We start from the raw sequence: 27,892 nt of genomic DNA on the forward strand, positions 1-27,892 counted from the left end.
AGACTTGGTATCTACGATTGCTTGTGATAATGACCAAAAGGACTCGTGCGTGATCAAGCTAACTATCAAGCCTGGGAAGTACATGGAACTAGTGTGTGATCGGGACCGTTGATCTGGTGGATCGTCAAATAGTCTTTGTCCCATCTCAGCCGGACATTCCATCCGTAAGATTGAGGCATGCGAAAAAACAGATGTTTAGCCTCTATTTTAAGAGATTTTATATGTTGTGTGCGTGTGAAGTCTCAGTATTTTTCAAAATGTAAGTGGGGCCCACTAGATCATCTCAATAAGATGATCCTAACTAAGAAACGATGGAAATATGGAATTTCGAATATTGCTGTGCAAAACTGGAAAATGCAGCCAACCGACCCCCCCTCGGACCACTGGCCGAGCAGTAGCAGCCGGCCAAACGTTTTTTTTCGGGTTTTTTAATAAAATCCCTCGGCTGATCATGCAGTCGCCCGAGGGATCGTCCGAGTGAGCCGTTAGAGGCTATAACGGCTAGTTTTGGTCCATTTGCTCTATATAAAGGAGTCTAAACCCCTTTAACCTTAAAGACACGCTTTTAAACTTCATTTGAACACATATTTGAGTGTTCTACACCCTTGTGCCTCTAATCGGACTAAAACTCTTGAGTGATTGTAGTGAGCTTCTCGTTATAATTTCCTCTATGAAGGCTTTTCTTTCTTCCTTATTGTAATCGATAGAGAGCACCTGTAAGGCCCTTGTTGTATATGGTGGAGGGCACCCAAATAGGGCTGGCAATTTCACCCGAAAAAAGAGGGGATCCGCCCCGCCCCGCGCCGTTTGGGGAGGGGATTCCCCGATTTGAAAGGGGAAGGGGAAGGGGAAGGGGAATATAAAAATTCCCCGGTGCGGGGAGGGGAAGGGGAAGGGGATGGAGTTGTCCCCGCCCCGCCCCGCCCCGCTACGCCCCGCTAATCAATGCCATTTTTTTGTAAATGTTTAAGTGTTTTTTTTAAGAAAAACGACTAGAAACTCTGTGGATCGGCTACAAGATTCCCCCAAACATAAACTTAGCTTGTCTTTTCCTTTTAATTAGCTTCTGAGAGCATTTTGGGAACTATAATAACCTTTTCACAGATGTTGAAATAATAAAGACAAGCTGAGAGCCTGAGACGCTGAGTGTATGCAATTATCAAAAAATCGTAGTGCCAACAGAATTTTAGGGTTGGATTGCAGGTTTTAATTTTCAACAAGAAAAATTTAGCTACTAGAAATTTGTTTCATGTCAGCACTAGACTGAATTGCAATTAAAGAAATAAGTCATTTGTTGATTTTGTTCTCTTCTCCATTCTCATTTCTCATGCTCATCTGGGAGTTAACATGCTATACAGAATGAACTAATGAACATTATTTTGAGTGTGTGAGCGCCCACTTATGGACTTTTAAAGTTCATTGTGACTACTGAAATAGTTACTTTTTGCACATTGGCTGCCTGTTAATGAAGGTAATCCTGGTGCTCATTTCCTATTTATCATTCCATAATTTATGCAGAAAATTGCTGAAAGATGAGGTCCTGTTGTTATTTATGTTTGTTGTCTCATCCATGCATTTCTGATTTTGTCCATCTGTTTGTTGATCACATGAATAGAATCATAGCATTCATCACAATATTGTCTGTAATGGACGTAGAAGAAAGAAGCTCTGTTTGCTGATTTGGTTGGGTTCCAAAGAGGGGGCGGGGCGGGATTTTGTCCCCGAAGGATGCGGGGAGGGAAAGGGGAAGGGGAAGGGGAAGGGGATTAGATATTCCCCGCGGGGAGGGGAGGGGGATTCCCCACCATCCCCGCAGAGGGGAAGGGGAAGGGGAGGGGGAAAATTCCCCGCAAAGGGGAAGGGTAAGGGGACCCCAACATCCGGCCCCGACCCGCCCCGTTGCCACCCCTACACCCAAAAGTCCCTTGGAAGCAAGCTCGGGAATACGTGGTCAAAGCACGGTATCAACTTCAGGAGATTGTATATGCATTGGACTACACCGGTAAGGTGTCCGGTTAGTGGAAGTCATGAAGGGGATATTGGTGGAGTAGATGTAGGAAGGGTTTGGACCGAACCACCATAGACTATCGGTCTCTCTCTAACTCTCTTTCTCTTCTCTCTTCGTGCATCTTTATTTTCTTGGTTCCTTAAGTTGCAAACTGTTCTTTGATTTATTTATTTTAAGAGTTGCTATCCTCCAAACGCTTGAGAATAAGTGAGCAATCATTTGCTGAATGTAAATGGCGTGGCGCAAAGTCTCAGCTTTTACACCTTTTATAAACGATTTCATTTTGAATGAAAGAAATAATCAAATATTGTTTCCAGATACCCCATGGTCAAATTCGAACCAATTGCATCTTCATCTGTTCCTTTTAATGAATGCAACCACTTGAAGTAATGAATATTATTCGGATTCCAGTTTATGGCCGCTTCTCTATGGTACCAGTTGTTGCTTCATTAATAGCCTCGCGATTCGACTTTGATCGTTATGGACTGGTACCAAGATCGAGTCCTAGGCAAGCAGACCTAGTTTTCACAGCCGGCACAGTAACAATGAAAATGGCGCCTTCTTTAGTGAGAGTATATGAGCAAATGCCTGAACCAAAATGTGAATTCGTTCCCGAGCCTTGTACACACCGCCCGTCACACTATGGGAGTTGGCCATGCCCAAAGTCGTTACCTTAACCGCAAGGAGGGGGATGCCGAAGGCAGGGCTAGCGATTGGCATACGATGGTTCAATCATCTATGGACAATTCCTCCCTCGTCCATTGCCCCTTCCAATGGGTTTCGAAGATACAAATCCTTCATTTCTATTGGGCCACAAACCGACATAGATTTATTTTTTTTCTGTCTGTCTCATATCAATAAGAAAAGATGTTTTTTGGTTATCGCTATCTGATATGCGATTATAGAGGAGCAATAGTGAATAGGTATTACTAGAGTAAGAAAAATTGGAGTGGTCGAGAAAGAATTACACAAAGCTTGATAAGATACCCCCCCCTTTTTGTTTATTTCATTTCGTTTTATTAATTCGAAGTTCCTTAAAGACCTCTACCTTCTTTGAAATATCATGAACAATTCCTGTAGGTTTAGCGCATTTTTCAAGGAAATATAGAATAGCAGGAACGTTTGAATAAGTTTGATTCTTTATCGGATCGTAAAAACCCACTTTACGAAGATCTCTTCCTTCTCTTTGAGATCGAACATTAATTTTTTTTTTAAATGATTTTATTAACTCATCTCTTATTCATTACAAAGTAAAGAGAGTTGCTGGAAAATGAACTGGCATTGAAAGATAGTTATATTAATGCTCTCTCACCCTCTCTTGAAGTTGGCGTGTCTTTTGCGGAAGCCACTAGATGATCTCAACCCTACGAAGCCACACATTTGGGTGATCTCAACCGTTCATTTGTTGGGTTCTCTGCATAGGCAAGGGCCTTCTTCACCGGATGATCTTAACCCTACGAAGCCACTCATTTTAAACATCCACATATCAAAGGTTAGGATTATTTAGGGGCTCAGTAGCAATGGCGGCTCAATTCACTCAACTGCATTTGTTATTCTTTTAATATTGTGATTTTTAGTAAGTTAAAATAAATAGTCGAGTGACATGGCTCCGATGGGATGCCCTTGCTGCAACAGTTCCCCTAAGTCTAGCATTCCTCGTATAATAAATAGTTCCCTTCAATATTATTGATTGTTGTACAAAGTATCTAATAGTTAAAGGAATTTAAATCTATGAGGGATTTATTAGCTACAAAGAAATTTTCATTTATAAGATCTTTAATAACCTTTTTTTTTTTAATGGCAGAAGATCCTTAATAACTAAAGGGAAATTTATAGTTATAAGGTTTTAACTTGAGGCCAACCTAGTTTTTCCCATTTTATCTAAATAATCTATTAAGGTCTCGGCAAACCCTAATCTACCGCCAAACCTTGCGTTTGGATTACCGGAATCAATAATTCAAATCAGCACCATATGCATATTCCTATTTCGTTTTTCGGTGAGCGAATTGGAAAAAATAAAATCATAATACCATCTCCTGAAGCAGGAAATTAAATTTCAGCATTTCTCCCCTTTAATTTGGCTCCATGTCAATTCCGCCCCTTGATTCCAATCATTTTTTGAATCAAATGCTGGAATTAGTCGGAATAGGATCAAGATGTGGATCCCGACACCTGATTCTGTCGATCCAAACGCAACCAAAAAGTATTTAAAACAAGAGCAATGATAGATACGAGGGAGCCCTTACATAAAGAGCCGTAAAAGGGCTTTTCATTGGATCCACGTCATTTTTAGTTACATTTTTAAATAGGTTGAAAAAGTAAAATCAGTTACATTTGATGACATGGATCCAATCAAGAGCCCTTTTTTGGCTCTTTATGCAATGGCTCCCTTGTATCTATCATTCCTCTTAAAACAAAGACGTTAGGTAGTGAAAATAAGTGAGTCACGAAATCCGTATCAAGTTAGAGTTGACAATTACATTTTAAAATGAGTGACTCAAAATGAAACAGTTGTGAAATCCAATTGGACTGAACGCATAAAAGTCCGTAGGGAAAAATATTCCCAAGACATTATTTTCCATTGAATATATTTTTTTTTCTCGGCTAACTTATTTTTCTATTAAAACCATTGAATATTGATTTTTTCTGTTTGGTTAACTTATTTTCCATTATAATTTTTTCCATGATAAAACTTTTCGTGTTTCCTCTCAAACTTTAACCCTGCTAGACTCCCGACTTAGTTTTCAATGAGTATTTTTTATCTTACATCCAAACAACCCTTTAAAATATAAGACCAATTACCAATGGGGGACAGACATTAGGCGAAATTATCAACATGACCCATGCTTTTCAAAAATTATCAACAAGGGACAAAAGAGGTTTTGTCAATAAAAGCTGGACGAAAATGCCCTTTGGCATTTACAACACGTTTGGACCTTGTTTTTTTCCTTCTTCCCTCTTCTTTTACTTTTCCATTGTCACATTTTTGATATTTTACCTTACTAGTCATCTTCCTCCTTGTTCAGCCACTATTGTTGCTGGCAAATCTAGAAATCTTGAATGTTGAGTTCTTACCATCTATCTCTCTGTATCTAGGTTTTGTTTTTCTTTTTTTTTAGGACTTTGCACTATTTTTCATTCCTCTGTTTCTGATTTATCTTGTTTATGGTTTAAGCGATTTGTATTTTAGGGCGTGTTCTGGAGATAATGCATGGATGGCTTCACTCACTTTTTTGGAAGACAAGTGGTTGTATAAGAAAAAGTTGATGTAATACATGAATGGATGGCTACACATTTTTTGATTTACTTAATTTTTTTTTTGTAATACACAGATTAGGATGTAATACATGAAGCACATTTAACGAAAAAACATCAATTTCTTTTGTTTTATTTCTATCATGAGCAGAATTGTAATGCCATTATAAGAGTTGCTATAGGCAGGGGATTTTGTAGCAGAAGGGGTTTATCAACTCTCTGAAAGGGGGTTATAACTCTCAAAAGCAGGATTACCAATTTTCGAATGGGCTTATCAACTGCTCGAGGGTATTGGAGTTTTGGAAGGGGGGTTTTCAAGTCTCTAGGATTTGGGTGATCAAATCCTTGAAGATTGGCCAAGGGTACTCGAGTTTTTGAAGGGGGTTTTCAAGTCTCTGGGATTGGGATTATCTAGTATAAAAAATGGGGTTACCAATTTCCGAATGGGCTTATCAAGTCCTTGAAAATTGGCCGAGGGTACTAGAGTTTGAGAAGGGAGTTTTCAAGTCTCTAGGATTGGGGTTATCAAGTATCAAAATGGGGTTACCAATTTATGAATGGGCTTATCAAGTCCTTGAAAATTGGCCTAGGGTACTAGAGTTTTGGAAGGGAGTTTTCAAGTATTTGGGATTGGGATTATCTAGTATCAAAATGGGGTTACCACTTTACGAATGGGCTTATCAAGTCCCTTAAAATTGGCCGAGGGTACTGGAGTTTTGGAAGGGGGTTTTCAACTCTTTGGGGTTGGGGTTGTTTAGTATTAAAATGTGGTAACCAAATTCCGAATGGGCTTATTAAGTCCCTTATGAACACGTTTTTACTTCATATTTTTTTTCGCTCGTTCATTTTCACCGTTATTTTCTTTCTACCCAACAATTCATCTTCCTCATCCTCTCTATTGAAAGGGAGAAGGAGAAATGCGAAACCCTAAAACAAATGAAAAACTAAACCTAGATAGATGGGATTGAACTCACGTTTCAAGTTTTCGAGATTTCCCGCCTTTAATGGTGGCTAAATGAAGTTGAAAATGAAAAAGTAAAAAAAGAGGGAAAGAAGAGAGAAGAGGAAAAAGTGGAAAAGCAAAACCTGTTGCTTAAGAAAAGGGCATTTTCGTCCAGCGTTTAATGACAATGCCTCTTTTGTCCCTCGTTGATAATTTATGAAGAGAATGGGTCGTGTTGATAATTCTGCCTAATTTTGTCCCCCATTGGTAATTGTTCCTAAAATATATTTTAAGCCTAAAATATAGTCATACATGTTAAAGGAGAGCTTAAAAAAAGAGAAAATGACCAAATTAATGGGCTTTCTACTGACTATGACGTGTCAAGAGGGGTGTTTTCTAAATCACCAATCAAGAGTGCATATGACTAAAATGCCCTTGATTCTCTCTCTCTCTCCCTATCAAATCACCTTTTTTGAAATGATTACATTTACAATACAAATCCCAAAACCCACATTTTTCCCTCTTCTTCTTCTTCCTCCCACCTAAAAAAAAAACGTACGTCTGAAAAACCCAAAAACCTCCATTTTTGAAACCCAAAAACCTCAATTGTTAGATGTCAAAAGCTCCATTCTATTGCTGAAAACCTCATTTTTAGATGTCAAACCCTTACTTGCATTGCACAATGCCTCCATTTGCAACAACTATTGCAAAAAAACGTTATTGGATTCCGAAATCGCAAAAATCTTTACTACAAACCACCATTCCATTGCACAAAGCATCCATTCAATGGAAATTTGTGTATTTATAGCCCTCTTCCTTCTCTTTCCATTATAAGACATGTTTACAAACTTGAATGAAAGTTCTCCATGTTAAACTACTGTCTTCCATTGCACAAAGCCTTCAATCACTATTTAATCATATTGAAATTACTTTAAACACTTTATAATCATTGTTATTTTACTGTAAACCACTAATTTCTTAAGTTAAACCACTATTTCACTACGATAAACCACTACTGAAGGCCACTAAGTGGGTGTTTATAAGTGGTTTATATAGCTTCTTTGGTTAAGAATCCCGAGTAGTGGTTTATTTAGGTTTACCAGTGGTTGTAGTGTTTATAATTGGTTTATATGGCTTAATAATGGTTTAGAGTGTTTATAAGTGATTTATATAGGGTAAGCAGTAGTTTATAGTGTTTATAAGTAGTTTATATAGGGTAAGCAGTGGTTTAGAGTGTTTATAAGTGGTTTATATAGGGTAAACAATGGTTTATCTAAGCCCATCAGTGGTTTAGAGTGTTTATAAGTGGTCTATATAGGCTTATCAGTGGTTTAAAGTGTTTATAAATGGTTTATACAGGGTAAGAAGTAGTTTATAGTGTTTATAAGTGGTTTATATAGGGTAAGCAGTGGTTTAGAGTGTTTACAAGTGGTTTATATAGGGTAAACAGTGGTTTATACAAACTTAACAGTGATTTATAGTGTTTATAAGTGGTTTATATAGGCTTATCAGTGATTTCAAGTGTTTATAAGTGGTTTATACAGGATAAATAGTAGTTTATATGTTTATAAGTGGTTTATATAGGGTAAACAGTGGTTTAGAGTGTTTACAAGTGGTTCATATAGGGTAAATAGTGGTTTAGGGTGTTTACAAGTGTTTATATAAGCCTGGCAGTGGTTTAGAGGGTTTATAAGTGTATAATATATGGTAAATAATGGTTTAGACAATGGTTTAGAGTATTTATAAGTTGTTTATATAAGTCTAACAGTGGTTTAGATTGTTTATAACTGGTTTATATAGGATTAACAATGGTCTAAAGTGTTTATAAGTTGTTTATACAGTGTCTGTAAGTGGTTTATATAGGGGTAAGTAGTGGTTTAGAGTATTTACAAGTGATTTATATAGGGTAAACAATTGTTTATAGTGTTTATAAGTTATTTATACAGTGTAAGCAGTGTTTTATAGTGTTTGTAAGTGGTTTATATAAGGGTAAGCAGTGATTTAGAGTATTTACAAGTGGTTTATATAGGTAAACAGTGGTTTAGAGTGTTTATAAGTTGTTTATACAGTGTAAGCAGTGTTTTATAGTGTTTGTAAGTGGTTTATATAGGGGTAAGCAGTGGTTTAGAGTATTTACAAGTGGTTTATATAGGGTAAACAGTGGTTTAGAGTGTTCATACAGTGTAAGCAGTGTTTTATTGTGTTTGTAAGTGGTTTATATAGGGGTAAGCAGTGGTTTAGAGTTTTTACAAGTGGTTTATATAGGGTAAACAATGGTTTATATAAGCCGAGAGTGGTTTAGAGTCTTTATAAGTGGTTTATACGGGGTAAGTAGTAATTTATAGTGTTTATAAGTGGTTTATATAGGGTAAGCAGTGGTTTAGAGTGTTTACAAGTGGTTTATATAGAGTAAACAATGGTTTAGAGTGTTTATAAGTGGTTCATATAAGCATAGCAGTGGTTTATAGGGTTTATAAGTGTATAATATATGGTAAACAATGGTTTAGACTGTTTATAAGTGGTTTATATAAGACTAGCAGTGGTTTAGAGTGTTTATAAGTGGTTTATATAGGCTTAACAGTGGTTTATAGTGTTTATAAGTTGTTTATACAGTGTAAGCAGTGGTTTATAGTGTTTGTAAGTAGTTTATATAGGAGTAAGCAGTGGTTTGGAGTATTTACAAGTGATTTATATAGCGTAAACAGTGGTTTAGAGTGTCTGTAAGTGGTTTATATAGGAGTAGCAGTGGTTTTAGAATATTTATAAGTTGTTTATTTATGATTACCAATGGTTTTGGGTTTTTGGCTAAGTTGGAGGAAGAAGATGATGGATTATGGTTAGATTTTGAGGAATTTTGAGGAAAAATAGTTAATAGAGTTAGGGTTTGGAAAGGGTTTGAGAGAGAAGGGAAAAAGAATGAAAAATAGAATAGGCAATTGAAAAAAAATCGCTCGTTCCAGGGCTTTAAACGTGCATGGAACAATTCTCGGAATTCCGAGAAGAAATCTCAGAGTTCCGAGAACTTTTTTTTTCTAACTGTGATGTTTGCTGCGGAATTCCGAGAGAAAAGCTCGGACTTTGGAGCAAATCTTTTTTTTTTAATATGTTGTTTACTGCGGAATTCCGAGAATTTTTTTTTCTCAGAGATTTGCTGGTGAGATTTGCAGAGGGAGAGAGAGAGAGACAGAGACAGAGATAGTTGCCGAAAAATTTCCGCCGGCAAGGGGTATTTGCAGCGAGAGAGAGAGGGAGACGGAGAGAGTTGCCGGGAAATTTCCGCAGGCAAGGGGTATTTGCAGAGAGAGAGAGTTGCCGAAAAATTTCCGTCGGCAAGGGATATTTGCAGCGGGAGAGAGAGTTGCCGGAAAATTTCTGCCGGCAAGGTATTTGCACAGAGAGAGAGAGAGTTAAAAAAAGAAAAAGAAAAAGTAAAACTAACGTTTTTTTTACAATGTGGGCATTTTTGTCCCGAACCCATCCAAAATAGTCAACATCACTTCAAATTTGTAATTTAGAAAACACCCCCTTGCCACGTCATAATCATTAGAAAGCCCTCTTTTTTGGTAATTTTCCCGGAGGGAATTTTCGATATTTCACTAAGGTCTACTGATATTTACACTACTGTGTTTTGATAATGTCACAAACTTACCCTGTCCTTTCCTTTTTAACTGGCTCCAGACAGTTTTTGGGAATTGTAAATAGCATTTGACAGCTGGTTAAATGATAAAAGACAAGGCGAGTTTGTCTCGTTAGGAAAATATGGCAGTGCAAATAAAGCCTACTGATATTTGCTCTGTAATGTACTAATGACACGACTCACCTTTTTATTTGCTTTTTTAAGTGGACGTTGAGCCTTTTTTGGGAACTGTAAATAGATTTTGACCGCTGGTTACATACTAAAAGCCAAGATGAGTGGTGTCATTATCAAAACATGACAGTGGGAAAAAGCAACGGTATCGCGATATATATAGACAGGGAGCTAATAAATCCTCACCCCAAGTAGGATAATCCGCCCCCCGGTACCCTGAATTGACGTCAAAAGGCGTCAAAAGAGTTAAAAAGTGGCAGACTTAAACGCTTTTTGACGTTAATTCACTCTCCAGGGGTGCGGGCTATCCTACAAGGGGTGCGGGTTTATCATATTTATAGAAAATATATCTGGTATTTGGCGAGACACATCACAGACAAAGAATCGACGATATTTTGCCGATTTTTTGACGATTTCGCATTAAATGCCAACAACTCTCTCTCTCTCTCTAGAATACCTCTTTTTTAGGGTTTGTTTTTGACATTGGGAGAGAAGAAGAAGAAGAAGAAGAAGAAGGTAAATTTCATGTCTTTAATTTTTCATGAAAATATAGATCGAATAGTTATAAATTTCTTGAGAAAAATCCAATGTCTTCCTTGAAATATAATTAGGATTTTGGGATTTCTGCAAATTTGTTTTGTGTTTTGTGTTTTGTTTCAATTTCGTTTTATTAAACAAGATATTGTGGCCAATAAAATTTGTTCCTGTATCTTTCTTTGATTTCTGAGTTTTCCCTTTCCCTTTTTTTTAAAAATTATTCGCCCCTTTTTTTTTGAAATATCTTTTATGCTAGGGTTCCTTTTTAAACTCTCTAATATTTCCTTCTGTTTTGTTAATTGATAATTGCATTTTGGGTGCATTTTTTTTTGGGATTAATTCAAGAACAATGGAGAGTGGAGAGAAGAAATGATTTTCATTCATGTTTTGAAAAATGGAAATTACATGCTAATAAAAGACCTCTTCTACGTCAGGCACTTTCCTAAACAAAAAAGAGTCATAATAAAGCTAAATAAATCAATACCCAATGAGAATAAAGATTCCTACTAAATCTCTAAATATTAGATTATAACTAATAGATACTATCTAATAATGTTTACTAATTATCTATGTGATTGTATCAATTCCCTTCTCCTTCAAAATGACCTCGTCCTCAAGGTCTAAAATTTGGAAATTTTTGCTGGAAGTCACTCTAGTGTTCTCATGTGGCATCATTCGGATAAGATTCGTAGTGATATTTGTTGTTTGTAGGGAGCATAATTGTGCTACATTCCTTGCTTAGATTTCTGCAGAACCTTGCTTGCTGAGAGTCCATTGTCTGAACATCACCCAACAAATTTTTGGTCGTCACGAGTGCGTAATTTGCAAAATCCCACATAATTGGGCCTTGCGTTGCCAACCAACATACCCCTAGAACCATGTCGCAGCTGCCTAAAGGCAATAAATGCGCTGCAACACGAAAATTGTTTCCACTCATCATTCACTAAAAATCACGACATATTGCCGTACTAAAAAGTTGGGTACCATCCGCAACAGTCACTGGCAAGGGATTTGTTTTCTGCGAAACACAACCAACTCGCTTCACCACCCGTGGGTTAAGGACGTTGTGCGTACTTCAAGATCTACAAGGATCATAATCGGCATTTTTTTACAAACACATAGCTGGGAATGATGGCGAACATTTGAGTGCTTGCACAGATATCTATAAATCTATAGGTGGAACCTCATGATGGGAAAGATCGGTATCTTCCATTTCTGCCTCAAATTCGTCATTATCACAGCCTTCTAATAGAAACAATTGGGGTCGCTTACAACGGTGCCCCGGTACAAACTGCTCGTCACAGTTGTAGCAGAGGCTCTTTTCCCAGCGTTCCATCATTTATTTTTTGGTGAGGTGTTTGATGGGGGATGGCGACTGTTACGACCAGACTGAGGTTTCAGACCTGGCGGTAAAGGCAGTAGAGCAGGTTTAGGAGAGGGTCGAGGACGATAGGTAATAGCATCAACTGATTCCTCATGTAACCTGGCAAACTCGAGGCTTGATCCAAAGTTTTAGGATTGAGCAATTGTACACCCGGTCAAATCTCATCCTTAAGTTCCGCAATGAACGAACTTACCAAAAATTGATCAGGAAGACCTTCGGTTTTACTTGGTAAATTTTCAAAGCGTTTCCGATATGTTGCAACTGTCCCATCGAAGCTTCATAGTATCTCCAATGGGATAATCTCCTTCTCTTGGTCCAAAATGTTGACAAACAACTTTTTTGAAGACGGGCTAAGAAATGATTCCATGGGTGTGTTCAAACCATTGGAACTATTGAACAACTTTTCCTTCTAAGTGAATCGAAACTAGGGCCACCCTTTGCTCTGTATCAATTCCATTAATACCAAAGAATTTGTCACAATGATAAACCCAACCCTTCCAATCATTGCTTGCAAATTTAGGAAAGTCAATCTTTGCATAGCTGGGTTGAATAGTACCGGAAGGAGCCGGGATTTGTGGAAAAACAACCTCACTCTGATCGGTAGTGTTGCCTCCAATTTATGAATTAACGGGTACGGTCCGAATGGTAGTCGCTCCCAAGTGTCGTAGAATCTCTGTAAATTGGTTTGTAGTCAAAGATTCCAAATGAGTAGATTCAGGGTCTCAATAGATTCACGCAACTTCGTGAGCTCTTCCGAGTGATGAGAGATGATCTCTTGCAGTTTGGAAATTGTGGTAGAATAGAGTTTTGATTCCACCTCAATTTGTTCAAGTCTGGTTCTATCTGCTATGATTATCGATACAAAAGCCAAGGATCGTTGGCTCTGATAGTGATACCACTTAATACGATGCTCGGAAGAGAGACTCAATTAATCTCATGTCCGGGGAGATAGCCTCAAGAACAATGGAGAGTGGAGAGAAGAAACAATTTTCATTCATGTTTTGAAAAATGGAAATTACATGCTAATAAAAGATCTCTTCTGCACTTTCCTAAACAAAAAAGAGTCCTAATAAAGCTAAAGAAACCAATAGCCAATATGAATAATGATTCCTACTAAATTCTAAATATAAGATGATAACTAATTGATAATATCTACTAATTTTCTATCCGATTGTATTAGTTCACACCTGAACTGACCTTGTATCCATTCGAGATTTTTAAGGGCTAGTTTTGGTGTGCAATCGAATCGGTTTTTTGGGTGGGATAAGTCACAAATTTTTTGTTCGTGCAATGGAAAAAAGTTATAGATTGCAATTTTACTCAAAAATTGCACCCAAAGCCCAATTAGATTGCACCCTCAACCTACCCCTCACTGTTTTCAATCCCCTCCCCGCCTCTCTCCTCTTTATATTTTTTGCTTTGAAATGTACTTTGCCATTTTTTTCTTTTGTTATTGTTTCTCTCTCTCTCTCTCTCTCTCTCTCTCTCTCACACACACACACACACACACACACATGTGGGGGATTTGCTAGGGACCATTACACAAGGTATTTTGTGTACCGCTTGTTGCAAGAGAGAGCAGCCACATAGGCTCAATTTTTGTCTTATTCAACTAATTCATCCTATGTGGCTGTTCTCCCATGCAACAGCAGGTCCACGAAATGCCTTCTGGGATGGCCCCTAGGAAATCTGTGTGTGTAGTACATTGTTTATGGGATTTGCAAGGGACCATCACAGAAGGCATTTTGCGGACCAGCTGTTGCTTGGGAAAGCAACCATATAGCCTCAGATTTTGTCTCATTCATTTAATTCATCTGAGGTGGTTGCTTTCCCATGCAACAACCGGTCTGTGAAATGCCTTCTGCGATGGTCCCTAGCAAATCCCTTGTTTATGTGTATCTCTTTATATTCTCACGGAATTGGTTTCTTTTCTTTTATTTATTTATTTTTTCTTTACAAGGTCTACTGAAGGGGTCCTCTCTGTATGGTGATCCTCTATGTTTCTTTCCACTTATTTGTTAACAGTTCTTCTGGGGTGGTCATGTGAACATTTGTGGTCTATGTACATGTGGCCCACACGTACCGTGGTTTGGTAGATTGATGTGGTGGGTCACCACGAGTCCAGTATATTGTTAACATAGTTTTAAAACTCCCCCGTGTCATCGTGGACTCTACCGAGTCGACTCCCTTTTACCTTGGCCCAATTCCACGTTTTGCCGCTGCGTTACATGTTTTTCCCTACGTAGTCAATAAAAGCTCCTTTGACTCTCCCCGAATTATGACTGCGTCAACCGAGTACTCAGTCGCATCAACCGAGTACTTGACCGCGTTGTGCTGAGTCAACTAGGATTTTCTTCGGCCGTGTTCCGCACCGCATCTGCATTCTGAAACACTCATTGTTACTGTTCATTAGATGAGTACAGTCTATTGTCGATGTTCATTGGATGACCTAGACCCTTCATCAAGGTTGATAGAAAAATTTTCTTAGAGTTTCCCAAGAAATGTTTAACTGCCTATTATTTGCGAATGTCCGGGGAGCAGAATTTCCGTGTGGCACATGCCATTCAAAATAAAAAATAAAAAAATCCTGTGTGGCGCATGACTATGACCCATTGTCTCATGTGGAAGTGATTGGTGAGAACTTTGTGAACCTGTATTGATTTGGTATAATCACACCGTTTTGGAGAAAGCAGTGTTTAAAAACACGTACTTGGTCAAGTATTCGACTAGTAAAATTGGTCGACTTGGGTGATCAATAATTGACCCTGCCAGTGTTTGCTGATTTGGTGCGTCAAAAATGTTTTTGATTGACTTCTTGGGGCCAAAACTGTTTCAACTTGGGTGGGTCAATGATTGACCTGGTAAGTCTTTAATATGGGGAGAAAGTTCTACTGGCTTTAGAGTTTAGACGTTAGTGGCGGTTGCCACATAACTTACGACTCACTCATAACCAGGGCTGGGTTGGGTATGAACATAAATAATATTATCATGAATATTTTTCAGTTTGAAGTTTTCATGGTTTTTCTAATAGCAGGTTTCCAAATTTATTTTTCGTCTGATTCTTGTTGAATGTCTAATCTTGCATTCTATTTTGGTTTACTTGATCTCATTGACTGAATAAATCCTTTAGACAAAATGCATTGCTAGGAAAAGAGTTCCAAATGTGATTTTATTTGATACCATTTGTTTACTTTTTTCCTGACATTTTTAGTATTTCTTACAACCTTTTTTTTTTGAATAGGTTTGAATTGCATTTCAGTATGGATAATTTCAAAGGGACAACAAACTTTAGAAATTTGCCGTTCACTGGTAAACAGTCACTACTTCCACCTAAAAGTCCCTTTCCAAGCATAACCCCATCATATCCAGATTATGGCCCCAGTTCATCAAAAGGCATTCCAAGGACAAGAGAGGGAAATCGACATCACCAACGTACTTCCTCCGAGAGCTTTCTCATTGATGAGCAACCTTCTTGGCTTGATGAACTTCTTAACGAGCCAGAGACACCTGTCAGGAAAGGGGCCCATCGGCGTTCATCGAGTGATTCATTTGCATACTTGGAGGCATCTAATAATTCTTCTGGAATTGATAACCTAGCTCAAAACGAATATAAGTCAAGAAATATAACATCTGTACCTTCATGGGGTTCTCTGGACTTTGATAACTTCAAAGATGTGCATCGTACAGAGGCGAATTCTTTCAGAAGACAGCCAAACAGGGGATGGGACACATCCTTGAATTCTATAGCCTTCCCAAGCAGCCACAGCCATCCATCTGCAAGGGATAGCATTATACTTAGAAGCTCAGGATCATCACGTGATCCACGAGAACCAGAAGGGATGGCATCTACAACCAATGAAAAGCAAGGCCAAGAAGAATTTAGTCGGCATGATCTGAGCGGTTCTTCTGAAAGAAAGGATAGCTTGTACTCTAAGTCCTCTCCCTCTGAGATGGATCCAAAACGAGCTAAACAGTAAGCTTCTACTGATTTATTCTCCATCTTTTATTCTCTGTCATTTTTTTTTTTCTTAATGTTGCCAATTAATATTTTTACAGCTCATTTTAGCTGCAATCATGTAGTATCTGAGAATACGGTAGAAGCAACAAACAAGTCACTAAAATTGTTTCTTAATGTTTAATTTTAAGGTAAAATTTCATTTTTTATTGTTGGTAGGATGCGCACACATTAGGCTGTTTGGCACCTGTTAACATTTTATCTATGCTATATGTTGGGCATTTGGTCTAGTGGTATGATGATTTATGTGGGCTTGGGCCTGTTGCTCAATGGTTGAGGCTTTGTTTCTCAACCTTGAGGTCGCAGGTTCGATCCCAGCTTACCAAACCAAAAAAAAACATTCTATCTATGCTACATTTTTTAGAAGCTGTCTTCATTTTTGTTAACTGTAGTTCCATTCTATGATGCATGATGCTTAGTGAAGTTTCAAATGTGGGGCCACCATCTTCTTTGTTCTATTTCAAGTATTTTTCGGGATTAACTAAGGCATCTGTATTACTCTACACGTTTCTTTCAACCATGTTCATTGTGAGGTGAGCTCGTGGTTGATTTGATGTCTATTGGGGGATGGGGGTTGATATTTATTAGATTATATGAGATCACCGGAACTCACCGTTTTATCGTTTGGGTGTTAGATCTGACAACTAGACTAGATGAGATAGCTACCTTGGATTAGGAATATTCTATTCTTATCTATTTCCATGTTTATTTTTTATGTCTTTTTGTGTATCCCCAGCTAGCTTAGATTAGGATTATTCTATTCTTATCTATTTCCATGTTTATTTTTTATATCTTTTTGTGTATCCCCTTTGAGTGTTCTATATAAACACTCATAGATTGATTCTAATTTGTAATCACCAAAAACAATTAGTGAAATTCAATTTCTAACATGGAACAAGAGTGGGTCGATTAGACATTAGACATTTAGACCTTGCCTTGATCACAACTCTAAGTCTCTATTCTCTGACAGACGGCTGGATCGGTCGTCTTCTTGACCTGCATGCATCACGATGCCCGACAATATCTAGCCTTCATTATTCTCCTTTCTTGCTCTACGGATGGATTTTCTCTTTGTTGCTTCTTATAGTAGTTCCCTACAAAAATCAGCATGCCTGGAACCCATTAGAACGATGAATGTCGAAATCTTCAACATCAACACTAGCGACCAATCTGTCTACCAACGTGTTTGCTGTCTCAAACATGGAAGCAAAGTTCTCAAGCGGAGTGATGAGAATCTTCGCGATACTTAGATTGCCCAACAACATGATGACGGTAAATCGGGTATGGGAAGTCAGGGAGTGTAGATGTGATCCATTAACCATAAAGTTGATTTTAGTTAGTTTTTTTTTTTTTTTTTTCACGAGAGATTTGTTTAGTTCTTTTATTTGGGATTTATTTTTATTTTTAGTTATAATTTTTAATTCTAGATGTGGGGATGTCCACACAACATTTGACCCACCTTTCTCACCTTTTACCCAAGCCTACACATTGCGAATGCAAAGTACAGACTTAGTATTTTTAGTAAGCACAAACTTACTATTTATAGTAAACACAAATTTATTATTTTTAGACTTTATTAAGTTTGAATCATGGGAGCAATAACTAGTGTCAGATCTACAAATGACACGTCTAGTGAGTTTCCAATTACAATAGGACTGCACCAAGGATTAGCTCTAAGCCCTTATCTTTTTACTCTAGTTATGGATGAACTTACAGAGGGTATCTAGGACGAGGTACCGTGGTGTATGTTATTTGTAGATGACAAGGTTTAATTGACGAAACCAAAGCAGGAGTTAATGCTAAGTTAGAGTTATGGAGAACTATTTTGAAATCCAAAGGTTTTAGACTAAGCAGGACTAAGACAGTATATGGAGTGCAACTTTAGTAATGTAAGGACGCAGGGCGAGGATGTAGTAAATATGACTGGACTGAAGGTAACTAAGAGGGATATCTTTCGCTATCTTGGTTCAATCCTACATAAGGAGGGAGAGATTAAAGAGGATGCTAACCACAGAATAAGAGTAGGTTGGTTGAAGTGGAAGCATGCTTCAGGAGTTCTGTGCGGCCGTAAAATACCTACCAAGTTGAAGGGAAAGTTTTATAAGACAACTGTGAGGCTAACCCTGCTATACGGCTCAGAATGTTGGGCCACCAAGAAGCAGCATGTGCATAAGATGAGTGTAGCGGAGATGTGAATTCTTAGATATGGATGTGCGGCCACACAAGGTTAGATCGAATTAAAAATGAAGACAGCCTCCATAAAAGGTGGAGGTGGCACCAATTGGGGAGAAGATGAGAGAGCTCCGCTTAAGATGTGGTTTGGGCATATCCAACGTAGGCCTTTGGATGCTCCAGTGAGAAGTGACCCGTGCCAAGTTGATGGAGGTAGAGGCAGACCGAAAACAACTTGGGTAGAAACAATGAGGAAAGACTTAAGGACTAGGGACATAAAAGAGAACATGACCTTGGATAGGAGAGAATGGAAGAAAATGATTCATGTAGAGGAACCCAGCTAATGTCAAGAACTCAAGATTAGACTTAGTTAATTTGAGCCGGGTAGATCCTTTCACCTTCATGAAAATTTTCTAAAAGATTCATTAGCCGACCCCACATAGTTTGGGACAAAGGCTTAGCTGAGTTGAGTTGAGTATAAGATGAACCAATAACAAAAAAACCACCATTAAAAAAAAAAAACCCCCAATGACAAAAAACCCTTTGTCCCATATAAAAGACCTAAATAAGGAAGCCCTAGGGGATTTTTGGGTTGTTTTGAAGAAAGCTGAAGGAGATCCTAGCTTCTTCTCCCTCTCCTCTTATCTCCCTTTCTTCTCTTTCTGTTTTCCTCTCGTTCTTTGCAATCTTATTTATCTTTGCTTAGTCCTTTGACTCCTTTCATCCTCTTCTTTTTTCACTCCCTTGGTTGGATTCATAAACTTCCCTCCTCTCTACTTTTATCTTTTCTTGATCTCGATCTCTCTTCTTGATCTTGATCTCTCTACTTGATCTTGATCTCTTTTCTTCCTCTTGATCCCTTTCTGATTCTTGATTCATTATTCTTCTCGTTATCTTAGCTGAGATTAGCCCTTTCTTTGCCTCACTCTAGCTTTCTCTCTTTCCTCTCTCAACCATACCTGCAACAGACAGTTAAGGCACGAAGCTTGACAGGTCACTCTTAGATACATATCGTTTTCTATTCATTTTAGCACCTTACCCTCATATTCTTTACCCTCGTGAACATTTCCATCATATTTACACCTTTATTTTCCTTGGTTAGCCCAACCTATACCACCCTACCCTTACCACATCATCCACCATCGACTCTCTTACCTCCATTAGATATTGATTTGGCCATAGGCCATAGTTAGGCTTATATCTTAGATCTGGTTTTGTGATCCCTTATAAGGCATGTTTATTTATTTATTAGCTGACTGTTTTGTTTATGGACTAGATGTATGAAACCTCCATCGGTCTAAATTAATTTTTATATGATGAATGAACTCTAAAGTGTAGAATTTCTCTGAAAACCTTAGCTAAATTTGATTATTATGCTTTGTTTAAACTGTTTTGTGAATGCATGTTGCTCTTATAATTGAATTAGAATCTTTTATTTGCTCCTAAATTCCTAGAAAGTTACCTGCGAACCCTAGGTTTGTGTTAATTGCTATTAGAGATCAGGAGATTAGATCCCAGAGTTTATTCATTTTCATCCCAACAAGTGCTCAGTAAAAGTTTTAATAGAGCCCCCTTTAGTTATAGGTCCTAGGTAACTCATTTAGCGCGCGTCAATTGTTCGTTTAAATTCCCATTAAATTCTAGAATCTAGATTAATCAATCTTGACAATAAGGGCATCCTTAAGTCGTAGGATCTGTCCTAGGTCATTTAGGTGTCGGTTAATTACTATTGTGTCGTTTTACTTTTGTTTAGCCCTATTATCTTTCCAGAGTTTGTAGGGTTCTCCTCCATGTCAAATTTTTTGCTTCCAACCATGTCTTACAAGATCAAGGATGAGTCCAGGACCCAGTCTCAAGGGGCATGGCAACACAGCACTCATACATGTTAGCTGAGATTAAACTTACCCTTAATTGCCGTGTTGCACCCCTGTCACTTTTAAATTCAACTTTAAAAAAAAAAACTTACCCTTAATCGCATCAACAAACATCATGGGCCGAAGTCTTCCGGGGATGCCATGACTCCTAAGAATACACTCTCAGCCTATTCACTTGTGCAATGCAAGGCGAGGCGAAAGGACCCTGAGTGAATCTCATCCACAAACTGACTGAGTGATACTGATGCAGTTCTGCTTGTTACCGCTCGGTCTTGTACCATTATATTTCAGTCCAATTAATTGTAGATCTCGGAATTTCACTCAAGATATGGAGAAGCTTTCCTTATACTAGGATTCATCTATGAAGAGAAGTAGAAATTCACAAGATTCAACATGCAATCGTGGTAGTATGCTCATGAACATGGTGCTTCAATCACCGCACATGCATGATCAAAAGTAACATAGAATGAACTTTTTTATTGATGAATTTGCAAAAGAATCAAATGAACTGAGCAAGGGGATTCCCAGCAAACTTTCAAAAATAGTATCCTTGCACACAAGGAGATGATGAACAACCAAGGGAGAAAAGCTTCCAGATCCAAGTTCCAAATCCTCTCTTGTTAGCGATGAATTCCTCTTTTTACAAAAATCCTTTCCCAAAATTTCCAATTGAGAATGCCAAAAACTGACACTAAAAACGGGAGGGAAGGCTTTATGTAATCCCCCTTTACAATCGAATTTCAAAGAAGAAATGAAAACACATAGACAAGTTTACCCCCAAGTGTTGTGCATGAGCACTTATTTCAACTTGTAATGACCGATCAACAAGTAAAATGATGGGACCTCAAAACAAAACATAGGTTGGCTCTACCATCTTGTACTTGCAAAGAGGAGATCTTAGGCACTCTTGCATCACCAACAGGAGAGACGTCACTTCCATAGAATTGGGGATCAATTCGTGATTGGAGTATATCTTCATGGGCCTTGGAGGCTTGCCAGAGCATATCATCATTTGCTTTATTTACTTCTGAAGTTTACGACATGGACATTCACATGACGGAAATCCATCTAGAATCTTGTTGGCGTGGACGTTATCTGCTCAAGTGTTCATAGTTGGATAGAGTACAGTTGCAGTAACTTCGCGAGGACGTGATACAACATGTTATAGACTTCTACTCCACAGAGTCGAGTTCTTCCCACATGGGGGGAATTGATGTGATCCATTAGCCATAAACTTGATTTTAGTTATTTTTTTCATCAAAGACTTGTTTAGTTCTTTTATTTGAAATTTGTTTTTCATTTTTGTTGTACTTTTTTTCTTAGACGTGACTACGTGAGGATGTCCACATCAACATAGGACCCACCTTTCTCACCTGTTACCCAAGCCCACCCCTTATTAATTTAAATTACAAAATATTTTAGTAACCACGTGCTTACTATTTATCTTAAGCGCGAACTTAATATTTTTAGTAAGTACGAACCATGGCAAAACAGAACCCTCAGTCCCATATAAAAGGAATTCCTAGGGAAATTTTGGACGTTTTGACGAAAGCTCAAGGAGCTCCTAACCGGAAGGTATTCTCCTCTTCTCCCCCTTCTCCTGTTTTTTCCTCTCATTCGTTGTAGTCTTATTTATCTTTCCTCATTCCTTTTCATCCCCCTTGGTTGGGCTCATAAACCACTCTTCTTTCTACCCCTATCTTTTCTCTTTTCTTGATCTTGATCTCTCTTCTTGGTCTTGATCTCTCGTCGTGATCTTTTTCCTACCTCTTGATCCCCTTCTTATTCTTGATTCATTATTCTTCTCTCGTTATCTTGGCTGAGATCAGCCCGTCTTTTCCTAACCCTAGCTAGCTTTCTCTCTTTCCTCTGCCACCCATTACATGTAGCGGACGATTAAGGCACGAAGCCGGGCATGTCACTCCTAGGTATGGATCGTTTTTTTATTAATTTTAGCAACTTACCATCATATTCCCTACCCTCATAAACCTTTTCAATCAGATTTACACCTTTATTTTCCTTGGTTAGCCCTACCCTGACCACATCATCCATCATCATTCTTTTACCTCTATTAGATGTTGATTGGGCCATTGTTAGGTTTACACCATTTTTTTTAATGGCTAGTTAGGTTTATATCTTAGATCTGGTTTTGTGATGGCTTATTTGAGATATGTTTTTTATTAGCTGGCAGTTTTGTTTATGGACTTGATGTATGGAACCTCCGTCGAGTGAAATTACTTTCTATTTGATGAGTGAACTCTAAAGTGTAGAATTTCTATGAATACCTTAGCAAAATTTAATTAATATGCTTTGTTTAATCCATAGAAGACTGAAACGTCCTAGGAAGGTGGGAAGTGCGTCGACAGAAATGAAACACCTATTAAAAATAGGGAAAATGCATGGGAAACGTTCGGGAAATGTGTGGGAAACATGTGGATACATGGGAAACACACAGGAAACGTTCAAGAAACGTGTAGGAAACGTTTCACTCCTATTTCCCTTGTGTTTTCCCACCTTCTTGGCATTTTCCATCTTCCTCGCTATAATCAAATGCATGAATCTTTCCCTCACGTATCACAAACATTTCCCAAGACGTTTTTCAATGCGTTTAAGAAGACGTTTCTCTATCGTTTCCTGTTTCTCGTTTCCCCTCTAAGTTTCTTCACGCGTTTCACGTTTCCGTTTCACATTTCATTTCATGTATCCGTTTCCTGACCAGATAACTATGGTTTAACCTGTTTTGGGAATTCATGTTGCTATTATAATTGAATTAGAATCTTTTATTTGCTCCTAAATTCCCAGAAAATCACCTGCGAACCCTAGGTTTGCATTAAGCGTTATGAAGAACGATTCTGTTCCGAAGAAGGGTATTTCGAGGCAACGCTCGGAAGGAAAATTTAATTTTCTGTTTTTCCGCTGAAGGATATTTCGGCAATTTTCTCGATGTAGTGGCATTGATATATAAGTCACATATTAGGTTTACGAGGAGCTTCTTTGTGTTTTCTTGGCCGACTAGTTTTTGTAACCCTAAACTGAAATGGTGAAACTCTTCTCACGTGGACGTAGGCACACTGCAGATTCAAATAAATCTTGCCTTATCTGTTGTGTGATTGTGTTTCTCGCATCTTCTTCTTGTTGCCAGTTCGTGTTTGATCCTTATTTAAGAAGGTATTTCTCGGTTTCTACAAAGTGGTATCAAAGCTGTTGAATGTTGGAGGCAAGCTGGAAGAGGAGGATAATGCACTACTTGTCTTCGCATCCCTTCATGGATCTTATGATCACTTAGTTACTACCCTTCTCTTTGGTCACAACAGAGGTAACGTCAACCCTTCTTGCAACTGGTAAGATACAGAAGGACAAGTGAAAGAATCCAAGGCAGATGGCCTTGTGGTGAATGGTGCCATAAAAGGGGCACTTCAAATCAAGCCAGTGTTGCAACTAAAATTTTTGGCGAAGTTGAGGTGGATGTTTTATCAGAAGATATAACAACGTCCTTGCATCACTCATCAAAGCAAGACAACAAATATCGGGGAAGGATCCGAATCCGAATGCGGGGGTGTTGAGCACGGAGTTGGCATCATAATCCAAAACATAGTATGACTTCGCCAAGAAACAACCACTTGGATCGGGGTTGCGAACAATCTCATTCACATAGTATGAATTTCCTCCAGAGAAGTGGAATTGTGGATTTTTTCTCTTAGTGTTTTTTCTTTTATTGGGCAACTTTTGGATCTTCTGTGTTGCATTTCGGCTATGTGGCTTTCTTTTTCCAATGACTTGTTCAAAGGAAAAGAAAAACTTGTAACAATGTCATTGTCTCCTTCAAGAACAATAAATATTGATGAATATAATAATCAATCATGAAGCATTTTTTCAGCAAGAACATTTGCCATTTGATGTTAATGGTGAAGAAGTGTATCCGCGGGATTGGCAGAACTTGGATCTGCACCTCCGTGGAAAGTGGAAACCAGAAATTCCTACTAGAATAAATTGTTAATTTTATTGATTATATTGAAAATTGATTACATTTACAGGTATATTAGGCATTGAAAAATCTAATGTCTTCTTATAATAACCACTTTCAATTTAATCAAGAACAGTTTCAACTTGATTTGTTTGCCTTCACAATGTGAGAATGGGGCCTCCTCTTTCCAAACACAACCCGCCACGACGAAAGATCAAGAAAGTACATTTGTTTTTCAACTCCTTTTATCACCCACCTTTACGCTCTTGTATCATCCTCTTATTGTCCTATGTTTAATCTGCTTTAATTTTCTCCAAATTGTAAGCACACCACAATACCCTAGCCAAACAATGGTACCCATCCCATCAACAGATGAGGTTCAATCCTTGAGGCTCCGATTCGATCAGTTTTTATCTACATGGATGCGTGAAGCCATGAACGTTGGATGAAGCAAAATGTTCTTGTCTCCTATCTCATGTTAACAAACTAAACATAATCCGAGATGATATATCCCCTTTTGAGGTAAATATGGTTAGCAAAGGAATATAAAATGACTAAATTACCTCTATATAATTTACAAACCTACAGTGGTATAGAACATATACATCCTCTAACATGAGGATACGCAAAATCATGCAGAGAGGTTCCTACTTTTTTGAGGTGATTGATTATGACAAATTACATCTGAATTCCAAAGATCGTTGATTGCCTCTAAAGGCAACAACATTACAGGGTTCTTTGTTATCCAAGCTGCTGAGATTCTGAATTATTTCAATCAAGAGGCCATACTGTCTAAAAGGCACAATAATTCAGATTAGCATTATGGAGAAAAATTGAATTGCTATAGCTTTCCATGTTACCTTTGTAGTTTGTAATCTTAGATATTATTTGACGCAGACAATTTGCTCAGCGGTCCCGGGTTCGAAAACTTCAATACATAGCTGAGCTAGAAAGGAATGTCCAAGCTTTACAGGTAAGTCTCACCAAAACCTAGAAGGTGACTCAATTTGTACTATTCTCTCTATGCAAAAGAGGAGCAATCTGGTGTCGCTTACACATTTGGGGACCTATGTCACAGATATCTCCAATATTTTCAAAATATTGCGTTTTTATCGCGACATTTTGATAAACGGCAAAATCCCAAAATAATCCTGAGATTTTAAAATATAGTGATATTTTCATTTTTATCATAAAATATCGTGATACTATCATGATATTATCCCGATATTTTTTACGATATATTTTTACCAGTTTCAATTTTTTAGTATGAACCATTCAAAAAAAAATATTTTTTACTTTATCTTAAATTTTATATATGGGAAGTGATATATCCGCCCCTTTTGATAACTTGGGACACCCGGCAGCAGTGTATCAATGGCTGCAGAGGGGCTGATGCACTTCGCGATTGAAGGATTCAATGGGGCTGATTGCCACATACATTGCTGCTGGGTGTCCCAAGTAATCAAAAGGGGCGGATATCTCACTTCCCTTTTATATATTTATATATTTTTTAAATAATTTATTTTTATCTTTTTTTCCCAATATAAACCCAAGAAAATAAAAAAATTTAATATATCTCGAGATTTTCCCTTGCCGAGAAGTTCCCGAGAACGATATTTGTGACATAGGTGGGGACCACTGTCAACTGTGGAACCTAATACCTTGCTGGTGGTGGTCCCATGCGATTGGATAGATGTTTAGATTGAAGGACATTCAGTTGTGATCACACTGGATTATTCATCATGGTAAAGTAGGGTTTTTCTTACTGAATATTCTGAGTTCTCGTGATATTTTATCCTCTTTTATGTACCAAATTTAGGTGGAAGGATCTGAAGTTTCAGCTGAGTTGGAATTTCTGGACCAGCAGAACCTCATATTGAGCATGGAGAATAATGCCCTGAAGCAACGGTTGGATAGTTTGGCCCAGGAACAACTTATAAAGTATTGTATGTATTCTTAACCTCTTGCATATACTTGCAACCTATCTTGTATGTATTGTCTTTCCTTGGCAACTAAAATTTTCATCTAAGAAATTTCAAGTAAATGAAATGAAATGTTCACTGGCCATGTCAGTGTCAGACACAGTGACACTAGAAAACCCGATATGTTAACACGAAGATACAAAATGCCATTATTGAGTTCTGTAGCATGAAATGTTCCATAAATGCTAGTATGTAGAACAATTGGGTATCTCTTTACCATCCCCAAGGAAAAACCATTGCCTTGCCTCCTACTCTATGTTCCATGGATTCGTCTGAATTAGTGAAGTACCCACGTTGGATTCCAATACTATAAGATTCACCACGACACTCTAAACCTATTTAATCTATTTTTTAACTACTACAACAAATTTACAATTATCACGTGTTTTTGAGTTTTATTTATCCCAAACAGTATCTTTTTATATGAAATAAAACATTATATATACTTAACTTACCAAAATTACCAATATAAACATTATCATGTAAAAAGAATTAAAATTAGCAGAATCCACAAATTCTTTTTTTTTAAGGTTAGCTAAATCTGATGCTCGATATGAGTGTCAGATTCTGAAACTCATATCTGTTCTCATGCAACATAGCTCCTCCCCCTGTTTGGTTGCACAATAACCCGGGTTTTGTATTGTTAAATGTGGCTTTTGGCTGCCATGTCAGCCACTCTGGTTGCATGTAGAGTTTCAAAGCACTTGAGACTACTTGGCTTGTCTCCTCCTTGTTTGCTCACATGGCATACTAGCAAACTACTAGCAAAATCTAAGTGATTTTTTTGCTAGTAGAGTCCTTGGGATCGACTCTCTTCTTCCTCTCTATTGGTAATGAGTAATGACATATCGCTACTCTACGAGGTTGACAACCAAACACTACTTACCACTACTCTACGAGGTAACTACGTGGAGACTACTTTCTTGTCTCCTTCCTGTTGACTACTTAAGTTTTAATTTACCACTACTCTATGAGGTAACTACCTTCAACCAAACTGACCCTAGAGAACAATGTCGTCACGTGGGCATTAATTTGAGGGAGACTGATCTTTCTGAGGTGGTGATGCAGATGAGCAGGAGATGTTGGAGAGAGAGATTGCACGACTCCGTACATTGTTGTATCAGCAGAATCAGAATCAGCATCAACAACAACCACCACCACCACCACGCACCTCTTCTCATCACAGACGCAGTACTAGTAAAGACCTTGACTCCCAATTTTCCTCCCTCTCTTTGTCACACAAGGAGCCCAATTCTAGCAGGGAATCAGTCAGTGGTCCGCTTCAAATTTGAACTCGAAAAAAAGGAGCTTCTTGAAGTTTGGGAACAAGGCAGAGACGCAATTCTACTACTATTGTTTCAGTCTCTCTATTTGCACCTGATGGTCATGCTGGAAATGTCACTTTCTCAGGCAGGTCGACTCATCAAAGGGGATATAATTCTTACTTTCTAACTTGTTTGTTATGTTCTTCTCTCCCTAGCAATATTCTGATCCTAAAATTATTCCTTCCACCCCCATTTTCTCTTTGAACAATTCTATTGAGCGAAAAATTATATTAATCTTCTTTGTTAGATTGGTAAGGTTGCTCCATTGTGACCTGGTGGTCACAGGCTCAATTTACGGAAACAGCCTCTCTGCAAAGCAGGGGTAAGGCTGCGTACATCTAGCCCTCCGCAGACCCCGCAATGGCGGGAGCCTCGTGCACCGGGCCGCCCTTTTTATCTTTGTTAGATTGGTAAGAATGTCAGTTGGGAAGAACATGAACATCCCATACTAACCATGGTTTGCCAGTAGTTTCATGCCAAAAAGTTTGACTGACCTGCAAAATAATGTGTGGGACAATGATATCTGCACTCCCTTGTTTTGATAATGGCACTTCTCAGGTTTTAAGGACATATTTGGTTGGCTCTTGATTGCCTTTTGGAAATTGTAACCACCTTTTAACAGCTA

The 27,892-nt window shown here is 38.1% G+C and overlaps 1 protein-coding gene across 1 annotated transcript; it reads left to right on the forward strand.

Moving 5' to 3' along the window:
* The first annotated feature begins 10,391 nt into the window (after positions 1-10,391).
* LOC143889456 (uncharacterized protein At4g06598-like) lies at positions 10,392-27,501 on the forward strand. The gene is made up of 5 exons (XM_077393665.1): positions 10,392-10,530; positions 15,177-15,908; positions 24,858-24,933; positions 25,780-25,906; positions 27,011-27,501. The coding sequence occupies exons 2-5, from the start codon at positions 15,196-15,198 to the stop codon at positions 27,232-27,234; spliced, it is 1,140 nt and encodes a 379-aa protein (XP_077249780.1). The 5' UTR covers positions 10,392-10,530; positions 15,177-15,195; the 3' UTR covers positions 27,235-27,501.
* Positions 27,502-27,892: the final 391 nt, after the last annotated feature.

Source organism: Tasmannia lanceolata, unplaced genomic scaffold, assembly GCF_043159265.1.
Source record: "Tasmannia lanceolata isolate RefF3 unplaced genomic scaffold, GAP_Taslan_0.1 ptg000013l, whole genome shotgun sequence".
Lineage (NCBI taxonomy): Eukaryota > Viridiplantae > Streptophyta > Magnoliopsida > Canellales > Winteraceae > Tasmannia > Tasmannia lanceolata.

Bases quoted from the DNA above. Each gene is read 5' to 3' on its own strand.
- LOC143889456 (XM_077393665.1), top strand. From the start codon at position 15,196: ATGGATAATTTCAAAGGGACAACAAACTTTAGAAATTTGCCGTTCACT. The intron at 24,934-25,779 runs GTAAGTCTCACC...TACCAAATTTAG, and splicing joins GGAATGTCCAAGCTTTACAG to GTGGAAGGATCTGAAGTTTC. The intron at 25,907-27,010 runs GTATGTATTCTT...GTGGTGATGCAG, and splicing joins GGAACAACTTATAAAGTATT to ATGAGCAGGAGATGTTGGAG.